Source organism: Hemibagrus wyckioides, linkage group LG16, assembly GCF_019097595.1.
Source record: "Hemibagrus wyckioides isolate EC202008001 linkage group LG16, SWU_Hwy_1.0, whole genome shotgun sequence".
Taxonomy (NCBI): Eukaryota; Metazoa; Chordata; class Actinopteri; order Siluriformes; family Bagridae; genus Hemibagrus; species Hemibagrus wyckioides.
The window spans coordinates 2,372,399-2,384,932 of record NC_080725.1 but is presented as its reverse complement, the minus strand read 5'-3'; the positions used below and the strand labels follow the sequence as shown (position 1 = coordinate 2,384,932).

Genomic DNA, 12,534 nt, shown 5'->3' with positions numbered 1-12,534 from the left:
GTCTAGGATAAGTGTCCATGTTTGTATTGAAATAGCCATTTTCCTCACAGGCGGTTTAAAATGACAAACTTCTAACTTAACTTTGACAGAACTACAGTATGTCACTGGAAAGACGTTTCTCCTTTTTCTCTTTTTCCCTGGCATGTCTGCTGTGTCCTAAGTTAACAGCAGGTATCCTGAGACACAAACACCACCTGCTCATTTGAAGTGGAAGCTTTGCACAGTTCAACATAAGAACTAGCTTGACAAATGACTTCTATTGTCAGGCACAAAAATATAATACTATAAGCATACAAAAAAAAAAGATGAAAACATGCAAAGATCATTTTAATTCAATTTTATCACTAGTTAAAAATATTTTGAGTTCTTCAGCTGAGATTTTTTTTTTATTAAAACCTTTTTATACAGTAGGAAAACAGAATAACTGCTTTTGACTTTATTGTAGAGACTCTATCATGTTGGATTAGTTATACGGGGCTTTTCCTATGTCCCACATATGCCAAGCTTTCCTATGCATTAGCAGTGAAATGTGAATTACTAGCAGGGACAAAGTAGAAGTAGAAGTTTTCAGGCATCTAGAAATGAAACTGTGACAAGCTAGTTCAGCATATATACCAGGAGGCATGACTGACACATGCAGACTGAGTCATTTTTAGGGAAGCCAGCCATGTTATGACAAGTCAATCACATAGCTGAGACATAATAATATGCTTTTACATGGAAGGAGAACAGGACCTAAAATCTAGAAAACCTAGCCTTCAATCTGGAAGAAGTAGAAGAACGATATGACACTTTCAGTATTATCTTCTTTATTAATCAGTGTTTTGGCCAACATTTTTCTTTCTTTGCAACAGTTTGCAGAGTAGCATTTGTCTCTAAGCTAAAGCCGTGTTAACCCCGATTCTAGAAAATCAGAGTGATACACAGTTTTTACACAGATTAAGGGTTCCTCATGGGCACTGTGGATAGTTATTGTGTTTTTAAGTTTAAAAATAAAGGGTTTATAAAATGACCACAGATCACACAACATACACGATATTGCCAAATGTTTTGGGACACCCCTCCAAATCATAAAATTCATGTGTTGTTTTTTCAGGGGTTGGGTCAGGGGTCCTTAGTTCCAGTGAAAGGAACTCTTAATGCTTTCAGCTTCATACCAAGACATTTTGGACAATTTCGTGCTCTTTGTGGGAACAGTTTGGGGATGACCCCTTCCTGTTCCAACATGACTGCACACCAGTGCACAAAACAAGGTCCATAAAGACATGGATGAGTGACTTGGGTGTGGAGGAACTTGACTGGCCTACACAGAGTCCTGACCTCAACCCCATAGAACACTTTTGGGATGAATTAGAGTGGAGACTGTGAACCAGACCTTCTCGTCCAACATCAGTGCCTGACCTCACAAATGCGCTTCTAGAGGAACGGTCAAAAATTCCCATAAACACTTTCCTAAACCTTGTGGAAAACCTTCCCAGAAGAGTTGAAGCTGTTATAGCTGCAAAGGGTGGGACAACTCCATATTAAATAAATGTGCATGTAAAGACAGACGTCCCAAAACTTTTGGCAATATAGTGTACTTACACTCATACATAGAAGTAACTATGTGTAATCTTTTAGCTTGGTATATAGTAGGAGTGAAAGTTGATTGATTTATGCTTCTTTGTTGTCAATATCATTGTTTGGTTAGCTGTCCTTCTTTTGTATGATGTAGTAGGTCTCAATCCTCTCTCTCATTTTAATTTGTATGAACTTGTTCCCAGATTGCTGTATCTTCTTATTTTATTCCAACAATATAAACACCTTGTAGAGTGGAAACTGATCCAAAAAATAATGTTTGTACACTACATTCATTTAAAGCCTACTTAAAATATCTAGTGCATGCAAAAGAAATGGCACATTTAAGTTTAAAATATTAATGTTTATAGTGGAATATGACATATGCTAGATGAGAGCATCTGCCAAATGCTAGAATTGTAAATGTAAATGTTGTAATGTGTTTTATTTTAACATTGAAATATTAGGAATATCTAGATGGAACTACCTCTAAATGTCAAAGCTTTGTATTTTCTGCTGTTAATACATGTAGGGGATATGTTAAGATATAAGCTGTGTGACAGACATGAATGGTGTTTTTGTATCTAATTTTATTTCTTGTTCTCTCTCTCTCTCTCTCTCTCTCTCTCTATGCACAGCTAGGCACGATGGTTGGTCATTAATTCCGAAAATGTAAGAAAATTAAGCACCATGTCCAGCTGAGAAAAGAGAAGAACTTTAGACACAACACAAAATCAAATTTCTACAAAGATGGAAAATATTTAAGATCAGATTTTAAGTTTTCACTCCATGATTGAACATAAAAGCCCAGAGGGGAATTAAGCCTTTAATGAATCCTATAGCAGTGGGATGCTGTTGAGAGAGATTCTTGGACTTGTGTAACATGAGTGGGGAAGAAAGCAAAGGGGGCCATTGCAACAGTATGCACAAGGAAATAAAGAACAACAACAAGCAGACCCTCTATTCGGGTGGAGATGCCAATGCTAACCAAATCCCCATGGAGGAAAGCCACACTGAGAGAGGCAGTTTAATACCACCCCTGTTGTCGCACAACAGCACTCAGGAAAGGATTATTATTTGGGGCACACATGCCCACAGCACGGACCCAGAGCTGGAAGAGTTTGAGTTATTAGAATGTCAGGAGATGGAAGCTTTTCTAACAGAGCGAGACATGAGGGATAATGATACAAGCAAAGTGGGTGCAAAGAAAGACTTTTATCAGAGACAGTCTGCTCTTGCATGTTTGGACCCTGTCAGTGACTTAGGCAAGACAGATCAAAATGCCAACCACAGTGAGGATATAGATATAGATCAAAGCTCTCAGCCTCTGGACCTCAGGACGTCTGCCTCTCGATCTGGAGGAAGAAGGAGCCTGAAAGAGACACGTAGTAATTCAGAGAGCAATGTCTTTGTCCCCGTTTTTTCAACAGTGAGCAACCTCAGTGGAAGCTTGGCCAGTGCTCTTGACAGTGCGGGACATACACAGTGTCCTCCTTCTTTACCCAGCAAGCCTACCTCAGAGAAATGCCGTTTTCAGCAGACAGCCACAAATAAATCCCTTATATTTTCAACACAAAGCAAAGAACAACTCAGAAAGAGGGATCAGAATCATAGCTCTACAATAATGCCTCAGGATCCAACACATGAGCGTAGATTGAGCACTGAAAATGGTGACTGTATGACAGACAGACAATGCTGGAGTACAGACAAAGGCCACAACAAACAGGAGAATGTCCTGTCTTCCAAATTCCAGAGAAACTTTGAAAGAGTGCCACCTTCTTGTAGGCAGCTTGTACGCCCACTCTCTCCAGGAATGGAGCCAAAGCTAACCTCAGGACATCCTGGATATAAAGACACCCCTCAAGGAGAGCAGCCTTCTCCCTCCTCAGGCAGAGGTCCTAAAAGCAGCAACCATCAGCCAGACCTAAATGATCCAGTGCAGATTAATCATAATCCCCAGTCTCTAAGCTCAGGCTCAGGAACCCAATCCACCCAGACTTCTACCAAGGTGGGAACCACCCTTCGAAGGCAGGGTTCAGCTGAGAATGCTGCCAGTGCCCTGGACAGGAAGAGTCATTTGAGCCGCAGAGCCTATAGCAGCCCTACCAGGCCTTCAACGCCCCCATCTCCTAAGATTACAGTGTCTCCTCAGAGACGTCCTCCAATGTCTCCTGGGAGAACCCGAGTGCCTACTCGAGGCCCACAGTTGGGTTATGGTGCTTCTCAAGGGTACAGCTTTGGCCTGAGACCCCCAGTCAAAACCACCATCAACATTAATGTCCAAAACCCTGTACCCCAACAAAGCTCTACTGTATCATCTTCTCCACCCAAGTGCCCCCCAAAGCCCAAAAGTGTTCGACCTAAAATCATCACCTATGTACGCAAGAGCCCACAGATGAAGCCCCAGGCCACTGATAGTCCATATGAAGCCTCCTCACTACCCACCAAACTCTCAACCTCCAACAGTCCTCCAAACACTAAAACACCAGCAGATGAGCCTCCAGTGCTGAGTGCCTCTAACCTGCTATATGACAAATATAGACAGGAGCTGCAGAAGTCCCGGTATATATCACCTGAAGCAATGGTCTCTGGGACAAAGCCTTCCAGCCACACCATGCCCCACAAAGCCATAGGGAGGACAAACAACTTCTATGGCTCTCTAGGAAACAAATACTTGCCTGCAGCGGTAAGGAACTTCCATACCAACAATCCAGTTGATTCTTTCTGAGAGGGCAGAGAGGATATAATTATATCTGGGCTTGTGATATATCTAAGAATTGATAGTTAAGAATTCTATTAGCACAACAATATAAATTGATCTTAATTGAATGTCTTGCACTAATGGCTAGATTTATCCACTTTAATCAAGGTCACCTTGAGAAAATTCAAGTATTTATTGCTGGTAGGACAGCTATGACAACCAGAAATAAATCTTTGTTAACAGGGTAGACATTAAGCAAGTGCTTGACACTAAGGAGTACTAGACAGTTTATGATGACTATAAAAATGGCATAAAGAAATAGCAAGAGATGCACTATGCATAGCAGTGCCGTATATGTTAGATGAAACACTTGCCAGTTTATTAGGTGTATCATTTTTATTTTTTTAAATTAGGATAACCTACCATATACCAGTTATTATTACCAGTTGCTTAGGCTTTCTGTTGCTTAGCCCTTTTGTTGCCCCCTTTACCACATTCGCCACTGAAATAGTGCTGACTTAAAATTATTTGAGTGGTAATAAGTCTCATAACAGTTAGAATCAGTCACCTAATCATACTGAATATAACTTACAAGTGGTCTTGACACATACGGCTAAAATTTTGTTTTCATCAGATTACATAAAAATTATGAATGCATTTTAAGACAGCATTATTATTATGGTTTTTCTTTATCTTTTGCATCATTTTAGATGGCCTCTGGAAGCAAGGATCTATCAGAATCTCAGACAGTAACTCAAGAAACTGGGGGATTTGTACAGCCTCCTCGAACCTTGAGACCCCAGCTTGGTGTGGGTGCTGTCAATAAGTCTCCATCTGCTGCTGCTGCTGCGGCTAAAAGTAGGGTCTTCACTCCACAAAAGTCACCTCTAGCTCTCAGTCAACCTGTACAGGCAGTGACCCCATCAGTGACCGCACAAGCCACCTCACTGGTGACCCCATCCACTCAAAGCCCACCAGAGGCTTCAGGTAATGCCTGTTTAATTTTACTACAATTACCCAACATAAATGAAGCTGCAAATAAGCAAATGGCAAGGGAATTAATTAGAATGTATGCAATAGATGAGTCTGATGTGGTAAATTGGAGGTGAAAAGGTTAGAGATACAGAGCAGGAGAATTTATTAACTATATTGTGAATCATTATTAGTTTGCCAGGGGAGAAAATGTTCTGGCCATGACAAAAATTAGCTGAATTCTCTAAAGGGAGTGTAGCTAGTGATGAATTGCTGGCTGCTACAGAACCATCCATGCACTGACTTTTCAGGCATATTAGAAAGGTGAATTATTTTATAAATATTTTCATGCACCTTGGTACTAAATACACACATGCACACAACTCCATCATTTCAAGCAGCCATTTTCACATCATGGAGCCATGGGGTTCGTTCTTTCATAATCTACATATTATTATCATATCATTGCCCAGAACAGAATGCAGATAGATGTTTTTTCCTGTGTTGTGTGCCCCAGAGATTCTGCCAATGTGTGATGTGCAAAGCACAGCAATATTTGCCTGCATGTTCTTCTTGCGCATTCTACAATGGAACAGCATATATTGAATTAACATAAATAGTAATGTTTAATTGCTGATATATAGTAGTTACAAGATCTGTCTGATTTAACGGATTTAACATAGACCCTAAAGCAGTATACAGGATTTTTCAACTGCAACTGCAAGCTAGGTGTGGAAAAACATTTTGTAATGTGGGTTGTGCTGCTCTGTTTTCCACCAAGCAAATTACTCTCACAGCCAAGAGTGCACACTAAAAGAAAGAATCCAAGGTTGTGTAACAAGCTGACCACTGAATGAAAGAGCAAAACCTTTCAACAAGAGCATTTTTTTAATTATTGCTAGCCAGTTAGATCAAGTTGCAGTGCTAGTGCAATGCCATCCTGCTGCAACATAACTGTGGTCATTCTTCAAGATCTTTAAAACTCTCTAGAACAGATTAAAAAACTGATAGATAGATAGATAGATAGATAGATAGATAGATAGATAGATAGATAGATAGATAGATAGATAGATAGATAGAACTGATTCAATAGTTTCGCTGTAATTGGCAGTACATTTTCTAGGCAGTGGTGGTTTAAGTGGTTAAGGCTCTGGGTTGTTGATTGGAGGATAAGGGTTCAAGCCCCAGCACCACCAAGCTCCACTGTTGGGCAATTGAGCAAGGTTCTTAACCCTCTCAGCTCCAGGGGCACTGTATTATAGCTGCTTCTAGTGGGGAATGTGCTGCTATGAATTGATATATTTATGCAATTCAAAGCTTGACAAATCAATGAATTTCAAAGTGCCATAATTAAAAACGCATTCATTTCTATCCTTCTTCAATTCCAAGCTTCTCATTCAAATGGATTTTTCTACTAAGAGCTACTAATTTAGGAATAGACTGAAGAGGCTAGTTCCTATTTCCTACTAGTCCTATCATATCAAAAATCTAAAGTCCTACAAATGCATAAGTACGTAATAATAATAGTGCAAAGCATTATGAACCATTTGCTTGCTCAGACAGGAAAGCAGAGGCATGTAACACAGGGCTTGGAAATGAATGTTTATGAGACACTGGTTACCCCTCTAGTCTATAGAAGAGGCAGAGTGAGAGGGAGAGAAAGATAGAAGGGGGTGAGGGAGGAAGCTGGAACACATTTATCTTTAATGATCACAACTTCTGCTCCAAGGAGAGAACTGGCTGCAGTTTCATTAAAAATCCTGATGTGTTTGTGTGTGTGTGTGTGTATGTGTGCATCACATACACACATATGCAGTCTTCACAAAGCATTTTTCTTAAACTGATAGGATCAGAGAGTAGAATTGAAAGGAATAGTGTGAGAAGGTCATGATTTGTGCCACTCTTGAGGCGCTCATTCAGAATGCTTTATGCAGCACTCCGGTAGCATGGCTCATGGGAGGGAGAAGTAGAGATGATTTATTTCCAAGAGTCAGAAGGGGATCATACTCGCAGCTGCCCCAAATCATTGCCTAAGACAGGACCAACCAGTTCCATAGAAAGGGGTCTAAACTTCACCTCTATGCAAATGGGGAATATTTGCATGTATATATATATATATATATATATATATATATATATATATATATATATATATATATATATATATATATATATATATATGAGATTAATAAATAAATGTGACATGCTTATCTGCAGCTGATTTATTGCCATTTCACCCCTGATGATAAAATGCGGTCAGATTATTGGGTAAAATTCTCAGTCTGTGCCCATTGCTGAAATTCTTGTCTAAAAGCCAGCAATAAGAAGATGGACTAAGCATGAAACAAATATAAAGCTGACTATAATAGCAAAATACAAACAAATATCAATATTTCCTCAAACTTAAAGAATCTGGAGAAAATAGATAAATCTGGAGTCTGTTACAGAATTTGTCCAAGATATTATTGGGATAATCTTGTACAGTGGACTGCAGATTTTGTAAAAAAAAAAAAAAAAAATGTTTATCATTTAGTATTTCTTGAATGCTTCTGTCATGTTCCCAATACAAGACCCTGGGCACATTATATATGCTCCAGCTTTGTTGGATGCCTCCAGTTCTTGACACTGTTATAGTTAACACCCTATAGAGCTTGCTGGAGGTAAAGCATGCTTTTACCGCTTTCACCGAGGTAATAGCTCAAAGAAATATTCAATATGTCATACACTGTTAAAAAACTGCTGCCATTTCAATAAACTGTGCTGGACTAAGCAGTTGAGGTGCAGACCAGGACTTTTTACATTAAGAGCTGCTTGAGGTATCTGCAGTATGTAGGAAGTAAAGCTAAATTTACACCACAGCAAAGGAGGAACTGGGAAATAAAATTGTTATTTTTTTTTGAGCAGACAAATGTAAAACAACAGTAGTAGTTATTGAAAAATAAACAAGATAATCAAACAGAGTTGGACGCAATTAGAGCCCTCAACCTACACATGCACGCAATTTGGGATACACTTACTACTCTGTGCCTTAGTTTCTGCTAACGCCTTTGTGTTCATTTTCTTAGACCAGTGGAAACCACCCACAGCAGGATTGGCTGCTAAATCTCTTTTGCCTAAGCCAGCACCATCAGGCCTGCGTCCTCCTGGCTACTCCCGGCTCCCTGCAGCACGCCTTGCTGCCTTTGGCTTTGTCCGCAGCTCCAGTGTCTCGTCTGTCTCCAGCAACCATTCCACTGAAAGCACACGGAGTGATCCGTGCAGACCAGCACAACGTAAGTTACTGAGAGATTAGTAAATTATTTCCTCAATTTCTTTTGTCAAAATCTCACAGTTTAATATCGACAGTTAATTGAACAGAAAATGAACAACTGTAGTCCCATTTGTTGCTATTGCTTAAACTCAGGCCCCCTTTTCCCATAATTCTATACATCATGAGAGATCCCCAGAGGACCACTGACAAGCTGATGGTCATTCACAGAACAGCACTGACAGACGTCGTGACCCCATGTGTGTACAGTTGCTTGTGTGTGTAGTTCTGTGTACAGTTACTGTCCACTTTATTAGATTCCTCTACCTGTTTAATCGCCTTGTAGGAATACATTTAGCTCATTTTTCCTATATACAACTTGTGTTCCTCCGCTATTGTCAGTCTCTGACCACAGGACAGCTCTTGGCTGGATATTTTTAGTTAACAGATTGTTCTGTGGCATTGAGTTGTTTTAAAATCCACTCAGTGTCACTGCTCTGCTGAAAATGATCTACTGCACAAATATTATCTGGCCTGTGGTGGTTATTTTAGGCTGTTTGCAATCATGGACAGAGTAGAGGGTGTGAGGTGAAGGCTCAGTATAAATAATAATTGTAAATGTATTGTAGTAGATAGCGTCACAGATTGACTCTTGTCTGTAGAAAATTTAGCTACCTCCACGACATGTTTTTAATATAACCTCCATACTGTAAGTGATGCTAGTTTGTCTTCCCCTGGTTACAGTTGACGTCAATGTGTCCCATAGAGTATTGGGCAAATGAGTCACGGGACGAGTTACATCATCATTACTTGTCTCACAGGACAAGGAACCCCTTAGCTATCACAATAGAGTAGGCAGAGAGAGCGAGAAAGTGAAAAATGAAAAGTGTGCATGGGAGTTGGGGACTCGTGTGGGGTGTGATTGTGTGAAATCACTGGGTAAAGTGTGAGAGACTGGAATGAGTTAAAAAAAAACAGCATGGGATTTAATTTTAACAGCTATTTTTTCTTCACATATGGAAGGTTGGACAACTCAGTGTAACTAAAGATCACCCAAAGTCAGCAGGAAAATACTTTTGCCATATATATACAGTTTACACCTCATAAATATTTCATGCGGTTCTCCTTTTACATATAAATCCCTTATCCCTCATCTAATCTGCTCAGATTAGAAATCTCAGATTTTCACCATACCCTCATAACAAAGTACACAGTGGTTTATGGCTCAGACATATAGCTAACACTGCGCTGTTTGTCTGTAGTGCTTCCAACTTGGGCTGTAAATGCTGCATTGCCTGAGGCCAAATGAATCACTCTCCTGCCTGCATGTTAAGACCAATTATAAACACTAGATGCTAATTATGTTGATTGGCCTCTAGCTAGGAAAAAATAGGAGCACTGCTTAATTGATATGTGGTGCAAGCAGACTGAAGCAGTGAAATGCAATTATATCACATAATGTCACTCAAGTGGCCATAACACCGCACAAGCAATATTTTACCCCCAGAGATTTTGAGGCATATATAAATGGTTGAGATACTACAGTATATATGGACAACTGTTTTGTAAATCTAAAACAATACATATCTTAAAATGCAATCTATAATAAACCTATTTTAACATATTGTTTGTAAAATACGAATAAACCTGGAAAAATTCTCAATTGACCTAAAGCATTTAGTTAATTGGGTAAATTCAGCAATGTAGCACCTGATCCAATTTTCTCGAACCCAAACCTCAGACCTCTTGCCATAACATGTACTAGGTCACTGCTAAAAATTCATTCAAATGATGACTGGATACATGTTGTATGCATTGATTGATCTATTTCCAGACAACACACCCCATGACGAACATCACGCTGCTCAGCTCTAAAGTAAACAGGTGCATTCTGCAGTCTTCATGCCACTTGGTTTTATCTCTCCTGGTTGTAATGGTGTCAATTATTGATCACAGATTTTCAAAAGCACCTTAGTCTCAAGTGAGTTCAAGTCTCTGAGACTGAATGAGGTTTGATTGATTTGTGAGTCTGAACTGATAGACGTTGGCCAACTTGTAATTGGGTAAATGGATTTGAACTGGCGAGTGTGGAATATTATTGCCAGAGCAAGCGGATTGATTAAGCTGTCGTTACAGCCAGTCCTGCTTGAGCCTTAACTCAGTATTGATCTCTGGCTTCCGTCTTAATGCTGATCCAGTTCTCCACTCTGTTCTAGTATGTAATTCCAAGCCACTCTGTATCTGCATGTTCTGTGATGTATATGTGGACTGTGGTTTCAGAGAGAATGAAAGAGATGGGAGACAGGGAGATGTGTAGTAGTTGTGTAGGCATGTTAACGTTAGAGTCAAAATCAATGACTATGCTTAAGACAATGTCACATTCTACAAAGTCTTTAGATTCACTAATGTTATATCATTAACAGCTGTAATAATGGTACCCATAATGACTTTCTATCCACATACACACATACAGTGTGGACTGTATTATTTTAAGTCTGATGTAAGAAGTATACAGGACTTATATGTAAACAATTATACATCCATATACACCGATCAGCCATAACATTAAGACCACTGACGGGTGAAGGATCAGAGCATCTCCAAAACTGCAGCTCTTGTGGGGTGTTCCCGGTCTGCAGTGGTCAATATCTATCAAAAGTGGTCCAAGGAAGGAACAGTGGTGAACCGGTGACAGGGTCATGGACAGTCAAGACTCACTGATGCAAGTGGGGAGAGAAGGCTGGCCCGTGTGATCCGATCCAACAGACGAGCTACTGTTGATCAAACTGCTGAAGAAGTTAATGCTGGTTCTGATAGAAAGGGGTCAGAATACACTGTGCAGGACAGTTTTTGCACTTTTAGAAAAGCACTGTTTACATGATCATGCATATTAAAATGACATAATCATGAACATTATCCCACTCTCATTACACAGTTTTCTTGTTCTTCATCTGACTTCTTCTTCTTCTTCTTCTTCTTCTTCTTGCTCTTTTATTTCAACATTGTGCCTGCTGTTTGTCTGTAGCTCTTACAATATAGGCATGTGTTGCATTTCTTAATGGCTGTATATTAAAACCATTTATAGGCACTAGATGCTACATATTTTGAATAGCCTCTAGTTAGCAAACGAAAGCTACAGCATATAACCCTAGATGCATATCTAAATGGTAGAGATACTGTATATTTTTTAGCTAATTTTCTCCAATGTTTTGAGAATTGAATGCAGATCTAATATAATAAAGATGTGAAAAAAGATTCAGATGTATTCACTGAGACTAGTCTCTGGAACACTATCCCCTGGGGTGGTGTTTATATTTCTGCCAGCATTCAACAGATCGTGGAAGAGTCTTGAATTGTGTCTGTTTTGTTTTTTTAATGATGACTTTAGAAATCTGTTTTTAGCAAAATTGTCAGTAGTGTGGCGGTTTATGTATGTAATTAATTGGCCTAATCGGAGTGTGAGTAGCTATTAGTTATTTGATGATTCAAAACATTATTTTTGTAAAGGATTTTATTTTTGGCACTAAATAAACAAAACCAGTTTTATTTCACGTGCATGTTCTTTGATCATTTTCTGAATCTATAGTCTCAGTGAATACATAATACAGACTTTAGTTAGCTAGAGTTAAATGTCCTCACTGTAGATTCCGTTTGAAGCTGGCCTCTTGCTGTGAGACGTTGAAAGGCTCCAGCATCGTTTGACCTTAACGAATGCTCTAGCCAAAGAACCTTTTATGCAGTGATGAAGGATACACCCCCACTGTTTGTTTGTCTGTGTGTACAAGATTGACTGTAGAGGAGGAAAGGAAAATAATGTGTTGCTACTTGATTCTTCAAACCTTTCAGCATGCTGTTATCATTGTATAGTCTCCGTGCATCAGACAAATTCATTTTGCTTCATTTCTTTCCCTGGGGTGTATCTACAGTGTTATTTTTTCTTCTCTAGATATAAGCTCTCAGTGAATATACAAGAATGAAATGATAGGTAGGCTTGTTTACTTTTTCTGTTGCTACAAAGACTTAATGTCAGGTAGGTGAGCAAATGGCTGGCAGGTAT

At 39.4% G+C, this 12,534-nt stretch overlaps 1 protein-coding gene across 2 annotated transcripts in view; it reads left to right on the top strand.

Moving 5' to 3' along the window:
* The window catches only part of mtus2a (microtubule associated tumor suppressor candidate 2a), a 53,827-nt gene that overhangs the window by 20,772 nt on the left and 20,521 nt on the right, over positions 1-12,534 (top strand). For both annotated transcript variants that reach the window (XM_058410971.1, XM_058410970.1), the window contains exons 2-4: positions 2,196-4,243; positions 4,969-5,245; positions 8,296-8,502. In XM_058410971.1, the coding sequence (XP_058266954.1) occupies positions 2,441-4,243; positions 4,969-5,245; positions 8,296-8,502 (2,287 nt within the window). In that variant the 5' untranslated portion in view covers positions 2,196-2,440. The remainder of the gene's footprint in view (positions 1-2,195; positions 4,244-4,968; positions 5,246-8,295; positions 8,503-12,534) is intronic.